Source organism: Suricata suricatta, chromosome 2, assembly GCF_006229205.1.
Source record: "Suricata suricatta isolate VVHF042 chromosome 2, meerkat_22Aug2017_6uvM2_HiC, whole genome shotgun sequence".
NCBI lineage: Eukaryota > Metazoa > Chordata > Mammalia > Carnivora > Herpestidae > Suricata > Suricata suricatta.
Genome location: NC_043701.1, coordinates 7,146,218 through 7,169,060, shown reverse-complemented (window position 1 = coordinate 7,169,060; position 22,843 = coordinate 7,146,218). Strand labels below are relative to the sequence as shown.

At 46.7% G+C, this 22,843-nt stretch overlaps 1 protein-coding gene across 1 annotated transcript in view; it reads left to right on the top strand.

Annotated features, from left to right (window-relative positions):
- CNTNAP2 (contactin associated protein like 2) overlaps nt 1-22,843 on the top strand; it is a 1,359,261-nt gene that overhangs the window by 1,308,327 nt on the left and 28,091 nt on the right. Inside the window, exon 21 of the mRNA XM_029921999.1 lies at nt 20,259-20,498. Within this exon, the coding sequence (XP_029777859.1) occupies nt 20,259-20,498 (240 nt within the window). The remainder of the gene's footprint in view (nt 1-20,258; nt 20,499-22,843) is intronic.

Sequence of the window (22,843 nt, the reverse complement as noted above, 5' to 3'; positions counted from 1 at the left end):
CAGCCCTCAATTCGTTTTCAGTATTCAATAGTCTCTCATGATTTGTGTCCCTCTCTCCCCCCAACTCTCTTTCCCCCTTCCCCTCCCCATGGTTCTCTGTTAGGTTTCTCCTGCTAGACCTATGAGTGCAAACATATGGTATCTGTCCTTCTCCGCCTGACTTATTTCACTTAGCATGACTCCCTCGAGGTCCATCCACTTTGCTACAAATGGCCAGATTTCATTCTTTCCCGTTGCCATGTAGTACTCCATTGTGTATAAGGATGACTCCGTGCCTGTGTGGGTACATGCGCACCTAGAATAGACTGATAATACTCCTGTTTTGTTAGTATCCACACCTTTCACTTGCTGCTTGTTGCACTTTCCCATCTGAGACACAGCCTTCATTTCTTTCAATGCGCACTTGACCATGTGCTTCGCATGCGACCTTTCTGCTCACTCTTCTAAAATAATCCATAAAGAACTGGAAGGTAAGAGAATTGTTTCATAAAAATATGTCTTGTGGGCCAGGAGTTACTTCAGCCCACAAACTCAGATAGTAATAGTCACCAGGACTTTGATCATCAAAATGAACAAGCTGTATGGGAAGTGCCGGCTTCCTGGTGGTTCTGCTGCTGGGGAGAGGCTCCGGCGTGCTTGGGGGCCTCTTGCCTGAATTCCAGCCTCACCACCATCCGAGAGGTGAGCGCTCAAAACAGTAGCGTCCCCTTGAGAAGCCACAGCATTTATTGCCTACCAAGCAAGCAGTGTCCTTTAGTATAGTAACTTGACCCTTTTTTTTTTTTTAACTTTCCTATTTGATGAAAACCAGAGTTTTAGAAGTATGTTCATTGGTGAGGGCTCCTATGTGGCTCAGTCCGTTAAGCGTCTGACTCCTGATTTCAGCTCAGGTCATAATCTCATGGTTCATGAGGTCAAGCCCCAGGTTGGGCTCTGTGCTGACACCATGGACTCAGCTTGGGATTCTCTCTCTTTCTCTTTCTCTCTCTGCCTCTTCCTCACTCTTGAGCTCTCTCTAAATAAATAATAAACTTTAAGCAATTTTTTTTGCAAAAAGAAGTATGTTCATTTGCCAATGAAGTCTCTTCTGAGTCCCCAGCTCCCTGTCAGACCCTCACCAGCCCTCACTTAGCATGGCTGCAAAATTTTGGACAGGAGTCCAGACCCTCGCACCTTCTGTGTCTTCTCTACCTGTCTCACCCACAATGCCAGAGTGACCTAACTGACACACATCTTCAGTTAAGTTTTCCCCAGGCTTTTTAATTTTATGTGACGAGTGTTTTACTACAATTTAAAAAAAAATAATTGATATAAACTGATTTGAAACTTGGGGCTCTCGTACAACATCGACCAGAGGGTGGTCGTTTTCCAGCTTTATCCACCGTGTCCACTGTGGCACTTACAGCTTGCACGTGAGCTCTGTCGGTGTCCTTGTGCGCATGCCCCCTCTCTCCCTGCCACCGTCCTTCTCTCTTCAAACTGCACCTGGTTCAGGGATCGCTTCCATCATCATGAGGTCCTCTCTGCCCTAGTCTTGGTCCATTAGCTCTCTCTTCCGAACACACATCATGGCCTTTATCTCGCTTTGCCTCTGCTGTTTACCCTTGACAGTGAGAGCCCTGTGGGGGAATTGGCTGGCCTGCTTCTCTCCACCCCACAGTGCCCAGCCCACGGCCTTTTATCTAAAAAGGATTAGTAAGTATTCCTGACTTCACCTCCACATGTGTATGCCTCCGTAGGAATTGGAATTACAATTAAGTATATTCATGTGGGTCAAGATTATTGCTTTACAGTTGGCATGCAGATGTTTGTATGCAGAAAATTCAAAACAGGTTGCAGACGAGCAGGAAGCTGTCCACCTCCCATGCGCTCCCCGTCTGGGAGCCCGGGTGCCAGGCACTCTGCTGTGTGAAGGGGACCCCGCAGCAGAAGACTCGTGTCTTCCTCAAGATGCTTCCAGTCCAGCGGGGGAGACAAGCCCGTCATCACAAAGAGTAACAACGCTGTTACTCCTAACTCCTCTCCACCCAGAAGGGGTGTGCACGATTCAGCCTGGAGGTGGTTCGAGGCGGTCAGACCCCCGTCAGTGGAGGGCGAGTGGACAAGAAGGTGGGGTCAGGGAGTGGAGGGTCTGGTTGATCATTTTGAGGAGCGTGTTCTTTCTGGTAGAGGCAGCCATTGAAGGGGAAGGAGAGGATCCCATCTGAGTTTTGGAAACATTCCTCGAGGGAGAGGTGAGGAGGAGGAGGATGAAATGGGGAGAGGAAAGCAGAATGGCGGGCCTGCAGGCTACGGGGAGGATTCAGACATGAAGGAGGTGGGCTTAAATGACCATGAGACAGAAGGGAGCATTTGACAGTTTGGAGATTGAAGGTCTGAGGAGGCAAGGCTGTTGGGCGAGGGGGGTGACCCCCCTGCCCCTTTGCCTACCAGGAGCCTCAGGAGTGTTATCCTGGGGTGTCCGGGGGAGGGAGGCCCAGCTGTAGAAGCCACAGTTAGGGGCTCTGTCCTTTCATTTAACTTTCCAGAAATAGAACTCCCCGCCTTTACAAGTCTGCTTGTCAGTTCTCAGATGCTCCGCTTTCAAGCAGGTGACCAGGAAAATGTTAGGAAACCGTCATTCCCACTGGAATAACAGAAGGGTGAAGAAACTTGACTTCTCCAGGCCTTTTTCCTCTGCAGAACGAGAAGCAAGAGAATCACCTGTTTTCCAGAGGAGCTACAAGAATGAGAGAAGTGAACACATGTCAGTAGCTCAGCACAGGGGCTCAGGCAGGGGCCTGTGGGAAATACGTGCTCGAGATGTCACCTGTAATTGCAGTTTCCCTGGATTTGCCGTGGATGAGAGAAGAGGAGGAAAGTCTGAGCTCTTCTAGAATCCTCATTCTACCATTGCAACGGGGACAGAGCCTCCATTGTTCAATATAAATGAGGACACTTTTCAATTTAGGGCACATCCTGTACCAAATTTGAAGAACACATTTTGTCTTTTCATAGGAAGAGCTGGAAACGAATGCTGCGCATGCGTCGTGAGTGACTTGCATGTGACGTCCCTTCTTTGTATGTCATTCGCCTGTGAGCCTTTGTTCTGATCCCAAAATCAAAACTGCAGGCAGTTAAACTGCTGGAGTACTTATGCCACCTTCCGAAGGTCTCCCTTCGCAGAAAGTTTGTCCTTCCTTCTGGAAGGCTCTTCCATAAGCTCACTCACTGAGACAGGTTCAGTGTATTCAAACTTCCTTATTTCCTGGTGTCTCACATTGTCTTTTTTGCTGTATGAATTTTAACAGCGAACCAGGTAAAGAGAGGAGACTTCTTAAGCCCCTGCTCTAAATGCCCGAAAAATACATGTCACTGCTCTGGAACTTATAAGAGATCTCTTCAAATGCCACCGTTAAATGTTTAGGACACTCATGTGCAGATGTAAAGTCTTCAGATTCATTGTTACTTTCAATGATTTGTATTTGATCCTTATTGAGGACTTCCCTCTAGATGTGAAAAGTACAGTAAAATTTCTTAGCCACGGGAATCTTTAGTAACAGTGATGTGGGTTTTAGTAGCTTCTAGAAGAATCTTTAAAATTCCTTTCAAACAGCCACAGGCTGTCAGGACCTGGAGGGAAGGAGACCAGCACTGACTGAACACAAGGAGAAGCTAAACTACATGCCGTCAGGGTGACTGGGTGGCTCTGTCGGTTCAACATCCGACTTCGGCTCAGGTCATGATCTCGCAGTTCTTGAGTTCGAGCCCTGCATTGAGCTCTGCGCTGACAGCTCAGAGCCTGGAGCTGCTTCAGATTCTGTGTCTTCCCTCACACTCTATGTCTCTCTCCTTCAAAAATAAATAAACATTAAAAATGTTTTTCTTTAACTCTATGCCATCAAACCAGTACAACAAGCAATGACTCCTAGCCCTTTGCTCTGAAATAAACACGCTGATTCCAGGCTTCATCTTGACCAAGGGCATTCTTCTCTGATTCAGATTAACCTTTCTAAGCCTGCAGAGTCTTTATGACGGATAGAGAAAAGAGGAAAGGAGAGGGGAGTGCGGAGAAGGAGGAGGAAAGGGACTCAGAGGTTACCAAGCATTTGGGTGAAAAGAACACTCTGGAAGCAATGAGAAGAGTGCTTCTCCGCACCAGGAGCTCAAGACAGAGCCCCAACCCGCCAGCTTTGAGGTAGGGAAGGGAGACACCAGCGGGCACAGGAGAAATAGCAATAAGCCCCTCTGGTTATTGGATCCACTTCTCTCGGCCCCGACGACTCCAACACTTGGAAGATTCTGAGTCAAAGCATTTAGGCTCTGGGGGCCTGTCGACGCAGTAGGGTAGGAGCCCCCAGCTTACAGAAGTGACCCCAGAGAAGACCAAAACAATCCTTTTCTCTGTTACCACGCTCCTGGAAAAAAGCGTTATTCTTATCCCTTTGTAAGGGGCTTACAAATATATGAAAATTCAGATGAGCCAAAGGATATATTGTTGTTTTCATTTTCTGCTGCCGACACTGCGACCTGTGTTCGTGGCTTGGGTTGGGCAGAGATTTAAATTCACACTCGTAGCTGAACAAGTGTCTCATTTTAACAGTGTTTCTTTTAGGCTAATTCCACTTTCAGGGGCAAATGCTCCCTCTCTCCAGTCTCATTTCCAGGACCCCAAGGGGCCCGGGGTTCCCGGCAGCCCTGGTCTCAGTCTTAATTCCTACCTAACATCACAGACCGTGTGGCTTAAAATCCAGAAAAACGTTCTCTCATGATGGTGGAGGCCAGAGGTCTGAGGCCACAGGGTCAGCAGTGGGCTCTCTCCTGGAAATTCGGGGAGGGGGGAGAGAATCTGTTCTTCTGTGCCGGCTTCTGGCCATCGCTGATGCCCCTGGGATCAGGGTGTCTTGCTGTGAGTCTCTGCCTCCCTCTTTACATGGCCTTCTCCCTGTGTGTGTCTGTCTCTTCTCCTCTTCTTGCAAGGATACCAGTCATTGGATGAGACCCCCCCCCCAAAATCACCCTAATCAAATATGACTTCAGGGCACCTGGGTGGCTCAGTCGGTTAAGAGTCCAACTCTTGGTTTCAGCTCAGGTCATGATCTTGCAGTTTCATGAGTTCGAGCTCCACATCAGGTTCCATGCTGACTGCACAGAGCCTGCTTGGGATTCTCCCTCCCTCTCTCTCTGCCCCTTCCCTGCTTGTGCACTCTCTCTCTCAAATAAGTAAGCTTAAAAAGACCTCCTTTGAACTTCAGGACATCTGCAAAGACCCTATTTCCAAATAAGGGCACATTCACACACACCTGTTGTTGGACTTCAGCACATCTTTCTTTTAGGGGGTGGGGGTCGCACCTCAACCCACAACAGGGTCCTTCGCTCTGCTGGTTGGTGTGTTCTGAGCACAGCACTTAACATCTGCTGAGGAGTTGAGGAAGGGGCATGTCATGCTGGGGGTAACTGATGGTCGCGTTCGCTCTTTCCCTCCAGTCTGAAAGCGCCCGTGCCCAGTACCAGGCATCTGTCAGCCCCTGCCCATCCAGTACCCAGGGTGTGTGGGGGCTGCAGGGCCACAGAATCTGCCTCGGCCTCACCCAGCACACGAGAGTGGCTGTCCCACCAGGAGGTGCCTTAGTGGTCACATGCCAAGTCGAATACAAAGCTGCCAGCAGGAAGCTTGAAAGTCACCCACCCCATCTACACCTGGGCAAGCAGGTTCCAGCCCCACCCCCGCCCGGGATTTCAGCCTTTAAGGGGAAGCCAAGACCCACATACGTGTGTTTGCTCAGGGCCTTTGTGGTCACTGTTCCTTCTGCCTAGAATGCTTTTCCCTAGATAAGTACATCACCTTCTAAATTCATTCAGAGCTCAAACATAATTTCAGCAGTGGCCTCCCCTGATTGTCTCATTCAAAATAATATTCACCAACCCTGACCCCTGGCCCCTGACCCCCACCTCCCTCCATCCCTTTCCTGGATCTAATTTTTCTAGTGAAATTGCATTTCAGAGCCCTAGCTTTTCCCTGTGGAATGGAATGATGTTTTTGATCCTTGCTTAACTGGTTTTGGAGCTCACCCTATAGAAGGTGCTATTTCATCTTTCGCGTACTCCTTCAGTCTGTAAATCATGCAACAAATACTATTACTTTCCATCATGTCGCCAGAATATACAGTGTCATATGAGACGAAATTACAGTCCTTTAAGGTAGAAACCCTCGCTTCTTCGTGCTGGATTCCCGCCACCTAGCCTCCAGTACTTACTTAATAAATCCTTGAATGAATGAATGTTCCATAAGAAAGCTGATCTGTGTAAGACGTTGCTATAAAACGAAGAGCACACTTCTTCCGTGGAATCTTGCCTAAGACCGACCAAACGTGGGGAAAAGGTTCTACAAATGGTAGACAACATCATAGCTTAAGAAATGTCCTCTTTGGAAGAAGACGACTCTGATTTTTTTAGGATGGTTCACAAATTTTAAAATGCCAGAGCAGGTAAAGGTGATTTTCAGGAGTGCCTGGGTGGTTCCACTGGTTAAACATCTGACTCTTGGTTCAGGCTCAGGTCGCGATCTCGCGGTTCGTGGGTTTGAGCCCCGCGTCAGGCTCTGTGCTGACAGTGCAGAGCCTGCTTGGGATTCTCCTTCTCCCTCCCTCTTTCTGTGCCCCCCACCTTGTGTCTCTCTCACTCTCAAAATAAATAAATACACTTGAAACCAGAAGAAAAAAATAAACTTTGCGCTAGGTGAAAATGTTTTCATATGTTAATATATTCATCTGAAACCAACATAGTCTTAAAGTACCGTGTTTGGCTTTTTTTTTTTTTTTTTAATACAGGAAGGGGCTTTTACTCCGTTGGAGGCAAAAGTCCTGAGGGCCCATGAAAGTCACTGCGGCCTGCTGTTGGGTCCTTAGAAAGCATTGTAGACAGAAACACGGTTAGAAAGCCTGACCTGTGTCCATGACAACAGAGCGAAGTCCTCGGTTAAAAACAAAAGTCTCTCCATGCAGATTCATTTCCCAGGATGCCTAGGGTTCACAATAACATATTTTAGAAGAGAGGCTAATGCAATTGCCTCATAAAGTATTTTGAGTCCTCATCCTCTCTGAAACAAAGAACACAGCAGGAGAGCAAGAGCAAATGAGTGAGGAGCAGTGCTGAGAAAATGCATTCTCCTCGAGGTGCCGCAGCCCGCTGTAATTTGCACCTTCCGAAGGGCACATAGAAGCGGTTGACTCGAGCAGGCAGCTAGAAGCGGGGAGATAGGAGGACCAGCAGATGTGCCCAGCTGGGAAAATAAACGGTCTGCGCACACAGAGCTGAAAACGAAGGTTCCCGCCACCCCACCCCGAGCAAACCTCGTGGGAAGAGTCCCGGTGTAAGGACACAGGTCTGAATCAAACTGACTCTGACCTTGGAGGCCTAAGTGTCAGTTTCTCAGAATCATTAGACAATAGAAGGGCACACATTGCCCAAGGCAGGAGGGCCACCCTTGTAACACCCAATCAGGAAAGGCCAGTTAACCTCTTTAACATTTCTAAGGGCAGGCCTAAAGATAGAAGCTACGCCCTTCGTGAGGGTCCTGGGTCCACTCTGTAATTGGTTAAAGTTACTGCCAATGACGTTATGCTATAGTGATTGGTCCCCTGTACCTGTGTCACAATTTCCTGTAACTCCCCCTTCCCAAACTCATAAAAGTCCTGCTCCCGCTTTGTTCAGGACTCTCAGCGCGGATCCACTGTGCTGGTGAGGTCTGTGAGACTGAGCTTAGGCTCGGCCAGCCTCCGCCCGTAATAATAAAGCCCTTTGCTTTTGCATGTGTGACTCAGTCTCCCTGGCGGTCTCTGGTTTTTGAGGACGATATTGGAAACTTGGGCATAACACCTGGTCCTTCATTAAAAGGAAAATGAAAATCAGCAGAGCTCTGAACCCCACTGAGTCATAGGAGGCACTTGATTTAGGTAAATTAAGAGACAGATTCATTTTACTCTTCTTTATCTTCTGTACTTTGAATAGTGCAGACCAACGCTGTGCGGAGTAATTAACAATTCACAAGAGGGGAGAGCCTCAGTGTGAGGAGTTGGGGTAGCCAACAGAGTTTCAAGAGTGGTGACCCACATCCTCTGTGGCCTGAACTGAACACCGCTCTGGGCTTAACCTGAGCACTGGAAGACGTCGTCTCCGAAACCACCTTCTGGATTAGTGTCTAGACTCCTTTCTTTCCTTGACTCAACCACATGTCACTCTTAACTCCTAAGTCACCTGGAATTAACATACCCTAATCCTCAGGGCTCCTGGGTGGCTCGATCAGTTAGGTGACCGACTTAGGCTTAGGTCATGATCTTGTGGTCTCCGAGTTCAAGCCCTGCTTCAGAGCCTGGAGCCTGCTTCAGATTCTGTGTCTCCCTCCCTCTCTGCTCCTCCCCTGCTCACACTCTGTCTTTGTCTCTGTCTCTCTCTCTCAAAAATAAGTAAACATTAAAAAAATAAAATGAAGTACCCCAGTCCTTTTTGGGCGGGGGTGGGACAGGGAAGGAAGGAAGGTGCGTGCTGTCAGTGGGTGTGTCCCGTACAACTTGCTAGTGGAGGGGGAGGGGGAGGGGAGTATTTCCAATCCGTGTTTGTGTCTGCTGTAGTTGTCTAGTTAGTTCCAGGCTATCATTTCAGCCTCTTAGAGTCCCTTTGGCTTATGACCCTGTGATCTCATAACTACCCTTTTCCTAAATGCCCATGACCCATGGGTCAATGTGCCATTGAGGTCCTTATCTAAATTAATAAAACTGTAAAATGTCAGCTTACAACCCATACCATGAAAATTCTCCCCCAAAGCCAATTTCTACCCATGGATCATATTTCCACCCACAGTTCATGTTGTTATAAATCTGTCTTTAAAATACTCTTAGCTTCAAGGCAGCTGGGTGGCTCCGTTGGTTGAGGGTCCAACTCTTGATGTCTTCTCAGGTCATGATCTCACGGTTGGGGAGTGTGAGCCCCGAGTCGGGCTCTGTGCTGGTGGTGCAGAGCCTGCTTAGGATTCTCTCCCTCCCTCTCTCTGCCCCTTCTCCACTCACTCTCTATTTTTCTCTCTCAAAATAAACAAACACTTTAAGACATAATAAAATAAGATACTCTTACTTTCGTGAGCCCAGACATATCTGTCTTGATCATGAAGCAGGTCATGAGAGACAATAAAATGCTTTGCTGACAGGTAGGTGGCATCTGTCAGTGCTCCCCAACCCAGTAGGTGATTACTCCAACCTGAAAGCCAAGGCATTGGCTTCAGAGGAACAGTGGAGAAGAAAGCGTTGGGGGAGAATCACACCAGGTGCCCACAGGCCTCCAGATGCATCTGGACTCCATTCCTTGGTGGTGTCCAAGGTCAGCCCAGGTATAACATTCAGGCTCCTAGCCCCCACACATCCATTAGAATTGTCCCCTGAAGTCATTTCCTAGGGCAGTGTCCCAAGATTTGAATTCTTTCTTCTGTCAATTATGTAACCTGCAGAGCCAAGGGAGGGAGAGCCATACATTTTCTAGCAACAGCTCTCCTCTCCTCTGTCTGTGTGTGACAGGTCTGATTGCCCCGGGAAAACCATTGCCTTCAATCCTCAGTGCCCATTTCTTAATGCTTTAATGGTCAGGCTTTCCTGCAGTTTTAGTCCTCAAAGGATTTTTTTTTCCTCCTGAGTAAGACAGCTTTAGACGCCCCCTGGGTAGGAATTACAGTATCAGTGAGAACAAAGGAAGGAAACCACTTTTTATTTTATGGAATCATTCTCTTAGACATAATCTGGAAATGCAAAAATTTGTTAACACAATTTTCCTAGCCTCCACTTAGGCTGCTTGTGAGGTAGATGAATTCCCTCCGTTCCCCATGGCCCCAACTCCCCTGGGGAGGGACTTAGCTTCTGATAACCCTGGGCTGCCCTTGGCTGGAATACTCTTCAATGGTTTGGAGAGGAATTCAGGAAAATGTAGATGTTAAAACTCACTCTCCTTTGTGATGTTGGTTACATGTAATCGGGCTTTCCAAAGCCTAAAATAAAAGTTTGAGCAGAAGCAGAGCACACACAGAAGAAATTATTTTTCTGTGCTACATTTCAGTTTGGTAATTTTGTATGCAGGATTCTATTTCTACTACTCACAACTTAAAACGCAAAAGGAAGAGTCGGATAAAATCCAAAGAGCGAGAAGCAGGTCTGTACATTTCCAACTTGTGGGAAACACGTTAGTGTTCTATTCTCCAGCAGCAAATAGCTAGGACACACAGCGTATATTTACACGATTTCCAGAGGTAAATCAGACCTGCATTTCTAGTGAAATAAGCCCCAGCACCCGCTCCGTGGTTTGACTGACAGGTACATCCATTTTCCTGAAAGGTCTCGTAACTTTCAGCAAAGCCTGCTCTTCTCAGCCCTGAAAACTCCTGCTGTGCGGCCGGGCACCCCCAGACTGCAGGAAAGGGGCACCAGGCTTTCCATCTTGTGTCTGACAACTTGAAACATTCAGGAGAAAGTGGAAAATTTATCTTTTAGATGTGTGTGTTCTGTATGATACCAAATGTCTGGTGTTTTGGAAAAAGCTCTGGGATCCTATCTTCCCTTTGTTTTATAATCATGACTGGATTATATTAACCAGCAATCATAAATTTGTAGTTCTCAGAGTAGAATTTAGGACAGGGAGGGGCGCCTGGGTGGCTCAGTTGGTTAAGTGTCCAACTTGCGGCTGAAGTTATAATCTTCATGGTTCACGGATTAGAGCCACGCATTGTGCTCAGCGCTGACAGCTCAGAGCCCAGAGCCTGCTTCGGATTCTGTGTCTCCCTCTCTCTCTCTGTTCCTGTCCTGCTTGTGCTCGGTCTCTGTCTCTCAAAAATAAATGTTAAACAATTTTTTTTTAATAATGTAGGATAGGGAATGACAATTTCAACCTATGTGTATGTCCCCCAAAAGGTCAGGGACTGGAATAAGTTTATACAAACAAAAATGCAATACTTCCTTTTTGCAAAATAATGTAGGAGGCTGGCATCTTCACATTAAGGTATTTCTTTTTGTTATTGTTTCTGAAAAGAATCCAGTTTTGTTTTATTAATCCTCAGAAAAATGATTTGCAATGCAGAAGGAAAAAATCTTGCTTTCCCAGCAGATGGCCTCTTCGTAACCAAGTTAGGATTTGTCACAGGTCAAGAGTTATTTAAATTACACCTGCGTCTTTCAGAGACCCTTCCTCCTTAGGAGAGAAAAGCATATAATAAATACAATGAAATTTCATTAGTGTCTCTCTTTCAAGGATTAGTAAAATGTCATAGTATTTAATTCTATCCATCAGTCATGTGTATGGATTTAATTCTAGCTGTCTGTGCACCTTTGGAAAGGCGGCTGGTCAGGAAGATGTCACCGATCAAAATATTCACCCTGTAAGTGCAGAGAGCCGACACTGAACCTAGATGGTGACATTTCAGTGTCCTGCTTAAGGTTCATCAATCTGTCACGTTAGAATTGAGGAATGAAGATTATGTGGTTTTGTTTTGCTTTCTTAGATGAACACTCGTGGCTTTTTTGTTGTTGTCGTTACCTTTTCCCCCTCTTTTTTGAAGTTTCTTATAGTTACGGTTATTTCCCGTGTATTTATCCCACTGATCCATTCAGGCTCCCATCCAGGCAGCTACAACCGGATGGGAAAACTGTATCCAATCTGAGCAACTGCGTCCAGCTTTTCTGTCAGTTGAGACCCAGGTGCGCAGTCCTAACCCTGAGAGTCGCCATGTAGGGTGGCCGCCAGCCCAGTGCCACCCAGCCCGTGCTTCCGAGTGGGTATCAGGTGATTCTCAGCCTTCTCACGTCAGGCTGAGATTTCAAGAATTATTTAAAACTTAACTCGGGCGATGATGTCAAACCCACTGCCTACTTACTCCATATGACCCCGACTCCACACTTGAGGCTGGAGGAGGGTTTATACAGTAAAGGAGATTCAGCATTAATAGAGGAGCATCCATGTAAGAGCAACAAACTATATTTTCAAAGATAGGTGCATTTTCGGTGAGTTAAAGTTCCCAGGAATAGTCCTTCTAGAAACAAATACATATAAATATATAAACATAAAGCCTGTTCGTATATAGAGACCTTTATATATGTAAATATACATGGAGTGCCTGGGTGGCTCAGTCGGTTAAGCATTTGACTTTGGCTCAGGTCATGATCTCACGATTCAAGAGTTCAAGCCCCACATCAGGCTCTGTGCTGACAGCCCAGAGCCTGGAGCCTGCTTCGGATTCTATGTCTCCCTCTCTCTCTCTGCCCCTCCCCACCCCTCTCAAAAATAAGCAAACATTATATATGTTAATACAAATATAAAATATATATGTTATATATAGAGAGAGAGAGAGAGAAAGAGAGGGCTGTATTAGATCTAAATTTGCTACTTCCCCTTCCTCTCTCAAAGCCACATTCTACACCTATTGACCCCACATGGGCCCACAATGACCTCTGCTGTAACCAGGTTTCCACAGGGTTTGTCCCCATCCCACACCACCGAAGTGTGGACGACAGACTGTCTTTTTTTTTTTTTTATGTTTTTATTTATTTTTGAGAGAGAGAGACAGCATGAGCAAGGGAGGGTCAGAGAGAGAAGGAGTCACAGGATCTGAAGACAGGCTCCAGGCTCTGAGCTAGCTGTCAGGACAGAGCCCGATGTAGGGTTCGAACCCACGAACCGTGAGATCATGACCTGAGCCGAAGTCGGACGCTTAACTGACTGAGCCACCCAGCCACCCCCAGACTGTCTTAATACACAGTCAGTTACTGTCCTGTGTGCAGCCACTGGCTGACTGCTTTGTGCAAGAGACTATTGTAGACATTTGGAGGAACACAAAGATAGGTGGCATTCAGTCTCTGCTGTCGAGGAAACTGTAAATCTAGTAGAGACACAAATTCAGGTTTGTGGCCCCTCTGGACAGGGAAGGAACACACTTGGGCAAGGTAGCTAGACCACCAGCATGGAAGCCATCTGGAGTTCTCTTTTTGAGGGACCGGAGATCTCTGATGTTCTAAAGCGGTAGATGATCACAGGTACTGAGTGTGAAGAGAGGAAGAGAAAGGAGTTTCATGTGAGTGGAACCGAGGTGCTTAAGGCCACATATCAAGGGGTTTGGAGGAGCACCAAGTTCTTCCTCAGCAATATTCCCCAAAGAACAGTCATTTGAGAGCCAACGGCACAACAGTTTGCCTTTTCTGTTTTCATTTCGCCACTTTCTGTTACCTCTTCTATGTTATTTATTTAACACTGTTCTTTAAATGGACTCACCCTTTTCACTTAAACAAATTGATGTTCAAAGGAGAGCACGTTAGGAGGAAATGTGGCAATACAACCATGAAACGAAATACGTATCACCTGCTGTAACAATACAGGCAGTGGTGGTAAAAATACAACGCTGTGGAAATACTGGGAAATTCAGCCCTGTTGTCTGCTGGGCGTTCAGGTCTGAGGTCTGCTGTTACAGAGAGAAACCAGCTGGGGTGCCTGAGTGGTTCAGCTGGGTAAGTGGCTGACTCTTGGTTTTGGCTCAGGTCAGGATCTCATGGTTCCTGGGTTCAAGCCCCACATTGAGCTGCATGCTGATGGTACAGAGCCTGTCTAGGGTTCTGTCTCTTCCTCTCTTTCTGCTCCTCCCCTGCTCTCTCACTCTCTCTCAAAAATAAATAAACTTTAAAAAAAACAAACTTGTTTTAAAAAATAAAATAAAATAAATTTAAAAAGGAAAGAGTGAAAGGGAAAGGAAAGGAAATAGGAACTACCAAGTTGGAGTGGTGGAAAAAATAGTCCAGTCCCAACCTGAGCCAACCTGACACCCTCTTTTTGAAGGATTAAAAGAGAATGGGAAGAACATACTTCCTCACCCTATGATCACATGTTATTTAATATCTAGCCCTAGAATAACCTCAAGCCACCCCCAGTGCCATCCGTGGGGATATTCCCCCGGGAGCAGAGGGAGGGAATAGAGGGGACAGTGCCGCAGGGCCAGCTGCACCTGAGTGTCCGCTGAGCAAAGGTGCGCTCCACCGGCTGGAACCCGGGTCTGCCCTTTCTGTCCCTCCACAGAGTCTGAAAAATTGACTCTCCAGCCCTTAACACAGTGACCAGCACACAAGAGACCCCTCACCAAAGGTTTTAAAGAGGGAGGAGGGCACCTGAGTGGCTCAGTCAGCTAAGCATCTGACTTCAGCTCAGGTCATGACCTCACAGTTCATGGGTTCGAGCCCTGCATCTGGAACCCGTCCCTCCCTCTCTCTGCCCTTCCAGGGCTCGCGCTCTCTCGCTCGCTCTCTCTCTCTCTCTCTCTCTCAAAAATAAACATTTTTTAAAAAGTTTTAAATCGGGCCTCACTGACATTCTAACACCTTTTGGCTCTCTTTCATAAAATGTAAAAAATTGAGTTTCACAGGGATATTCCATATCACATCCTTCCCCCCCCAACAAAAGAATATTGATAGGAAATTCTAAAAAGTGTAAAACAAAGCAAAACTCAGCGGATGAACAAGGCCCAGGGGATGCACTAGACTAGACAGATGAGTTTAGTCTCTAAGGAAGAGGAGAACCGTCTCTCGAGGAGCGGGCATCTCGATGTCCAGCCACGGAGGCGGGTCCACGGTGCCCGTGAGGTCCCGCACGGTTCCGCCGCCCGAGGGCCGGCCGCTCCCTGCCTCCCTCTCCGTTCTCGCCGCACCGCCTGGTGCTCGGCGGCCGACGACACGGAGCCGGAAGGCATGGAACGCGTCGCCCGTGCGCTCGCTGCCTCGTGCTTGGTTCATTGTGCGGTCTTACCCGGAATTGTGCCATGCTTTTAGTGGGCGATTTTCGATAACCCACATCATTAGGAATGTAAGATATTAAAGTACTAATTACAGCTTGAGAACAAGACTTCCAGAGGGACTGTACTGAAGTTCTAACATTTGCATTCTTTTTTTTTTTTTTTAAGATTTGCCTTCTTTAGAGCAGGATCTCCCCCCCTCCTCCATGAGCCTTGGCCGAGAATACTCCATGCAAAGAGTAGTTTGTTACAGTGAATCGAGCTGTAGTATGTGATTCAGTGTGTGACCCGTTCCATCAATTTTACGGATTAACATCATTCACCTGTAATGAGCTCAAACACACTGGAGCAGTAATAGTGTTACTATCATGTGTTAGATGTTCTTAAGAAAGATGGATTTTTATTCCAGACAAGCGTTTACAGAACTTACCCATGAATTAATTGATGCTGGCAAAGCTTTGATGTCAGTTTGTTGCATTTTTTTTTAACTTTATTACTGGCTGGAGCGCCTGGGTGGCCCAGTTGGTTGGGTGTCCAACTTCGGCTCAGGTCATGATCTCACAGCTTGTGAGTTCAAGCCCCACGACGGGCTCTGTGCTGACAGCTCAGAGCATGGAGCCTGCTTCAGATTCTGTGTCCCCAGTTCTCTCTGCCCAACCCCCCTGCCCCCGCTTGTGCTCTCTCTCTTTCAAAACTAAATAAACATTTTTTAAAAAAAAACATTACTAAGTTGCTAATGAGACACGGCCTTAGAGCAGTCTCTAATAGCCATTTAAAAAAATTTATTTAAACCTCACTATGACATTTCTGTAGAGTCCCTGACTAGAAATGACAAAATCCAAGTAAATATAAAAACAACATAGTATAGTCTCATTTTATTTTCAAGAGAGAGAAATTGAGAATAAAATATTTAACTTCTGTTTTGTATATGAAACATACATGTTCATTCATTAGCAAAGTCTTAACTTCCCTATGCCTCAGTTTCCCCATCTGTGTAGTGGGGATAATCTTGCTCCCAGGGTTGTTGACAGACTTCCTGACATACTACAGTACCTCACGTGTGTGCCATTTCAGGCGTATGGTACAAACTCCTCATGTTATAATTATCCCCCGGCCCGGAGTCAGAGCCACGTGGACCTGAAGACACGAGAGCATCTTGCCGGCTTGGCCCCGCCCCCAAGAATGGGTCTCAGCCAACCTCAGCTAGATTTGGGACGCCGTCCAATTTGGAAACGTTGGTGTTGCTCTCCCGAGCATCAGAACCCTTGCTTCTGTGACCCAGTAGCCCCTCAGAAAAGGAAAACATTTGAAACCCTGGGGATTCCCGCCCCCCATAGGGAGCAATCCTGGAAAGGGGAAAGGCCACCGGAGTGAGCAAGCAGAGTGCAGGGGCCCCGAGGAGAGGAAAAAGCACCAGCTCACCCACAGGCTTTGTGCCTGCGGCCCAGCCCCCACCTTCTGCCCACCCCACTGACTTGTCTACCGGCGCTCACACCTCCTTCCCACCATACGGGGTTCCCTGATCCGCCACCTGCGCTCCCTTCCTGGGCCCCCCTCTGGCCATCTGCCTTGTGTCTGTCATCTCAGACTGAGACATTCAGGAGAGGACACCTCATTAAAAAATGGGGACCACGGGGCCCCTGGGTGGTTTAGTTGGTTAAGCGTCCAGCTTTGACTCAGGTCATGCTCTCACAGTTCATGAGTTCAAGCCCTGAGTTGGGCTCTGTGCTGACAGTGGAGAGCCTGCCTGGGAATCTCTCTCTCTCCCTCTCTCTCTCTGCCCCTCCCCAACTTATGCTCACTCTCACTCTCTCTCAAAAAAAAAAAAAAACTTAAAAAGAAATGGGGACCCCGTGTTAAACTGGGAGCCTTCGGATAGATACGGCTTTGAAAGGGCTCGTTTTCTGTGTGTAGTAGGGAAGCTCACCCTACGTCAAGTTCAGAAAGCTATGTGAGGGACTCTGTGAAGTGAAGCTGGCGAAGTTCATTATCCAAATCTCCAGCAGAGGCAACAAAACCAAAACTGATTCACTACAGATGATCTCCCGGCTTCACAAAAGCTCTTACCCACATCCACAGCCCAACCTTGTCTCAGCCCTATGGCAAAGAGGACATCTGTCTTAGGAGTTTGCAGCCCTGCGGGGTCTCACGTGACCACTTGCTCAGAGCAGGCGCTGGGCTGCCTAGAACTAGAATTACCTTTCTAACACTGCTCCCATCACAGTCCTCAGCAGCTTCAGCCACTTTGAGTCTCCATCTTAAATACAAACATCTTCACGTGACATTCAAGGCTCTTCCCAATCTGGCCCTGAGCTCTGAGCACGTCACACTCCCACCAGTGCCGGAAAATAACTAACCTCCTAACAAACTCAACCTGGAGTTCTGTTTTATTCTCAAAACCTACTTCTACAAGAGATAAGTGTTGGTGAAGGTGTGGAGAAATTGGCGAGAATGTAGAATAGTGTGGCCACCACGGAAAACAACATGTTAGTTCCTCAAAAAATTAGGAGAACTACCATGTGATCCAGTGGTCTCCCTTCTGGGGTGAATATACCCAAAAGAATTGAAATCAGGATCGCAAAGTGGTATCTGCACTCCCATGTTTGTGGCAGCATTGTTTACAAGAGCAAAAACTTGAAAACAATTTGGGGGGCCTGGGTGGCTCAGTCGGTGAAGCGTCCGACTTCAGCTGAGGTGGTGATCTCACAGTTCATGGGTTCAAGCTCCGCATCAGGCTCTGTGCTGACAGCTCGGAGCCTGGAGCCTGTTTCAGATTCTGTGTATCCCTTTCTCTCTGCCTCTCCCCTCACTCATGCTCTGACTATCTCTGTCTCTCAACAACAAACAAATGTTAAAAAAAATTTTTTTAACTTGAAAACAATCTATCCAATGAGGGAGTGCTCTCCAGAATCCGGCACAAACTGCCTTCCCAGGTTTACCACAGACTTTGATCATTTTGCCAAATACATGGTTTGTTTCTCAGCTGAGAAAATCTCAGTGTTCTCCTGAATCTCATAAGGATAGTAGTGCTCCTTTTCCGTAAGGTTATTCTAGGTGTTAAATGTCTAATTTGTATCAAATAGCTAGCATGCGTACAAGGCATCTAGTTACAAAGGTTCAGTAAATGTTAACTGTTGTTATCATATAGATTTGTTCAGTTGTACTGCTTTGTGGTTTGCATGCTTGTTTCCCCAGCTAAGCTGTGAGCTACTTAGGGTCAACTTCCGTATTTATCTTTGTCTTCCGGCTACTGCGCCAGGCAGTGAGTACATGCAGTGAAATAAATTGAATTGAATTGAATTGACTGAATTAAACTGAATTGAGGTCTCAGCAGATGGCAGTAGCTGCCAGCCCCCAAATTCTTCCTTCTGAAGTCCGACTCTGAGGCTGGACAGGCTAACAAGAATTCTCCATTTATGGACAAAAAGCAGCAGATGGGACTGATAAAACTTGGTTTCCACCACCCAGCAGCCATTGTTCTGGTGCCTCGACCACAGATGTTCGCCAGATAGGAATTTGGGAAAGCAAGGAGCCACGATCTCCCTTTCAATCTGGGAACAAAGAGTTACCTTGAGTCTCTATGGTCTGAAGATGTTTCTGGGGAAAGCAGATCACTGGAAGGAGGAGCTAGAAACCAAATATATGAACTCTTTGCATGGAAGGCAACTTGGTGAACCCAGAACAAGGAATTCTGATATTAGACCAGGAGACAAAGAACAAACGAATCACCGAATTCATTCAATGAATCAATGAGTTCATATTCATTCATCCAATGAATCAATGAATTCATTCGTCTAATAACCCTGAAATTATTGACAAGTAGAGGAGGAAGAAGAGAATGGCCAGCAAGGGATCCGTGGGACCAGAGCCTCTTCCTGGCCATCAGGGGGACCTTAGGAGACATCCTGACTGTGGGAAGCTTGTTCACAGTCCCAGGTGCGTTCTGCCTCCCCCTGCTAATTGAATCTTGCTCTAACTCAAAACTACAGACTGAAATTGACTGCAGAAGGAAAATATGGAGAATGGTTAATTAAAATCTCTTTCTGTACTTATCTAAGTAAGCCCCTTCTCCATTGTCCATCTCTTCTGTTCATCAAAATTCACATTGGACTAGTACAGGTCAGCCATTGAACTGATTCTTTAATATGATGAATAATCAATACATCCCCTTCTGTCTTCAACACCTTAAAGCTCCCTCTCTACTGATTTATATTTTCATTAATGGGAAGTGAATTTTTATACAAGACTACTCCAGCTGGGTTCACTCCCCAGTAAGAGACATCACCTGCTCCGAATTCAACTTTTTAAAGAAGTAGGTAGACTTCTGTTTCCCAAAGTCCGTGTTTTTCACAGTTCAAATGGAAGGGTAAATGTCTCACATCCTTCTTTTTGGTTTTAAAGGACAGTTGCCATGTCCCATCCAGAACACAACTTGCTCTATTCTCTGAGGGGCTGTTTGCCCACCACCTGGGTTGGTCACACCACGGCAATCAGTGCCTGTGTCCATGGTTCTCACGCCTTAGCTGGCCGCAGAGCCACCCGGAGGGCTTGAGAAAGCACAGATTGCCCCCCCCTCCCCCCGGCATTTCTCCCAAGGTCCCAGGTAATGCTGGTCGCTGCAGGTCCAGGAGCCCCGCCTGTGAGAACCAGCAATCAGGAGGGAAGGTCTAGGACTCTTGCAACATTCATCTCCGCCTCATAGACTACAAAACTCAGAGCAGAGGGTGGAAAAGACACTTGCTTTCACCGACCTAACTGGTAAGACAATGTGTGGTTATGTTCATTGGAACAACACGTTGGAAATGCCTCTACTCGGATTCCCCTCTGCTTTGAATGTTAGTTTAGGAAGACGTTAGGCACACAGACTGGGGGAAGGTGGCGATTCTTAAGTGTGTGTGTATGTTCGTGACTTGAGTCGGGAAAGTTTCCTGACTCCCAGAACATCCATCAGATACTAGCTGGGATTCCATAAACCTCAAAATGCCAAGTGGATTGGTTGCTAAAGAAAGAAAATGCTCTGTTACGTAGGCGATGGGAACTGTCTTCTTTTTTTTTTTAATAAAGAATTCTGACGAACAAGAAAAAAAGGAAGAGGTACAAAACAGAACCATAATTTGCCAGAAGGGCTGAGCAGGGAGTCTTGTTCAATATATGTAAGAGGGGAAAAAGAAGGAGAAAAATCAATCAGAACCAAGTTGAGTGTTGTTACAAGACCTCAGGTATCGGGAAGGTAATTATGTGTGCATGTTAACAAATCGAGTCGTGTTCTCCTCACCCTACATGTTCTCTAGCAACACAGAGGTTCTTTTACAGCGACGACTCCAGCCCTAAGCCTTATCAAGTCCTTAATATTTCATCTGAAAGAATACAACATCTTGCACTGAGACCTTAGAGTAAGGTTTGGACGTAGGCATCAAAGACAAGGCTATTTTACAGTGAGCGGGAGAAGATTTTTATTTTCTCTTTCTTTATCTTTTAGAAACAGGGAAGATTGACCAAGAGATTCACAAATACAACACCCCGGGATTCACCGGGTGCCTGTCCAGAGTCCAGTTCAACCAGATTGCGCCTCTCAAAGCGGCCTTGAGGCGGACCAACGCCTCCGCGCACGTACACATTCAGGGCGAGCTGGTGGAGTCCAACTGCGGGGCCTCCCCACTGACCCTGTCACCCATGTCGTCCGCCACCGACCCCTGGCACTTAGATCACCTGGATTCAGGTAAGGCAGTCTTGGCCACGTTGCTTTATTTCCGTAAACCTGTTTCTTTGTCTGTAAAATGGGGTTGGTAACAGAACCTCGTTGGTGAGGTTGTTGGAGGAGTAAGAGTGTGAGAGAATGGGTGAGTCCAGGAGTGCTTAGTACATACTACACACTCAAAGGTTACAGCCACCAGCCTCTCAGAGCCAGAAGGAAGTAAGGCGAAGGTGAGGCACGTGGGAACTATTGACTCATTTAAGTGGAATTAGGAGATGCCTAAACTGATCTCTGCGATGTGACTGTCAGATGACCTGATGCATCGCATCCTCTCTTATGGCTTTATAACTCACTGAAGCCCCACAGTCCAAGGCCAGGGGCAAAGATTTACCTAAAGCAACACAGAGATTCATCTGCCGACCATGTATTTATGTGGATAATCCCATAGCTGTGGCCTTGCAGATTTCAAGATGTGCATTTAAGTTTGCAAAACTCCGTGGATTCAGTCCCACTCCTGCAGGTGATAAGACATGTAATTTGAAAGCACCGCCTACAATAAAAGGCGGCTCCTGGCTGCAAAATGAACTGGGAGGAAATTCAGTGTCCCCATGACACTGAGTGGTGGGAAGTCATAGGTCTTACTCTTTGCTCTACTCAGCCCGACCTTGGGTCAGTTGGGTGACCTTTCCAGGCCTCTACTTCGTCACCCGTAAGGTGAAGAGTAGGGCGCGATCTCCACATGACCTCCAAGTCTAAGAGCCCATGGGTCTCTGAAGCAACGTGTAATGCTGCTAAAGCTAAAAACAGGAAGAGGACGGTGGGGGCATTGTAGCTAGAGGCTGGGTTCCAAGACCATCATTAGCAGGTTAAACATGGGCATGTTTCCTCGTGAATATAATGGGGATATTAAGGGACACCTAGGTGGCTCAGTCAGTTAAGTATCCGACTCTTGATTTGGGTTCAGGTCATGCTCTCAAGGTTCGTGGGATCAAGCCCCATTGCAGGCTCCTGGCTAACAGCAAGGAGCTGCTGGAGAATCTCTCCCTCTCTCTCTGCCCCTTCCCTATTCACGTTCTCTTTCTCTCTTTCTCAAAATAATCCAATTCACAGAACATACGTGGGATGATGTACTGAAAGCACTTGAGATGGTCATGGACATGTAGCAAGCTTTTAAAAAGTTTAGCAGGGAATGATGTGGTTGGGATTATGTTAGACACGATGCACCATGACGCTTGAACGTCCAAAGTCTCCCCAACCCTAACTTCTAATTCGTAACTGTTCACCATGTAAACATCATGCATTTGATTACTCTCCACATCGTCTGGCCGGTACCCCGTATTTATCAGCTTCGGTTCTCTTCCTGTCGCTGTGATTCCTTGCTGGGATTCATGCCGCTACACTTTACAAAGCTTTGGAAAAAGCCAAAATTGCCCCATTGTCAGAAGAGCCAATTTTCAGACTAAACAATCCTCTTTGTGCCTCACACATGGATTCCTATAACAGGATGAGGGGTGCTGTGTGCCAAGGGTACTAATAAAGAATTCTCTTTTATGAATGTTGTTGGGATTACACAGCGGGCTGGTTTTTCCTCCTGGGCTGACTTGAACAAAAGAAAGCATTCCTGATGCCGAAAGGAGAAAAGTAGGAGTGAAAATATGAGCTGAGAAAAGACATATGTCAGGACTACAGAAGAACAGAGATTTCTCAGATAAATTCCTCCAGATGCCAGAGAGGACCAAGGCGACACATGGTCTTTGAAATACTCAGGCTCTTAGGCTGTTGCAGGTGCCTGAGCCGTCGCGAATGTGTGTGGTCTAAGTCGGCTGCCAAGATACCAGTTTCAAAAACCTCTAGATGCTACTTTGGGCCAATATGAGCTCGCATTCACTGTGCTTTAATTAGCGAAGCATTTGCTTTATGGTCCGAGAGATACAATTGTAGGGACCAGACAGTTTGAGTTGATTTGTTATTCAAAACTCATGCTTTATGTGGGACAGTTTCATTCTATTGATTGATATAATGGAAATGGGTGTAGGAAATGTTACTGTAACCCAGGTATTATGGTTGTGCTGTGTGATATGAGGTCCATTTGTAGAGAATTTCCACTTGCACTAGGGCAGCACACTCCCCTGGCATTGACCAGTCTCTACGTGGATCTTGTCTGCCGTTTCCATAAAAGGAATATGTGTGTCTGCCTCATGAGGTTTACTAAAGGTACAGAAAACAGCTTAGGAACTATGAGGCAGAAGGCTTATTTAGATAACATGATTTGATTTCTTTTTGTCCTTGAGGTAAAGGAGAGAGAATGGGAGTGGAGGGCTTAACAGGGAACAGAGAAAGACCCAGATAAGGGAAAGTTACTTAACAGC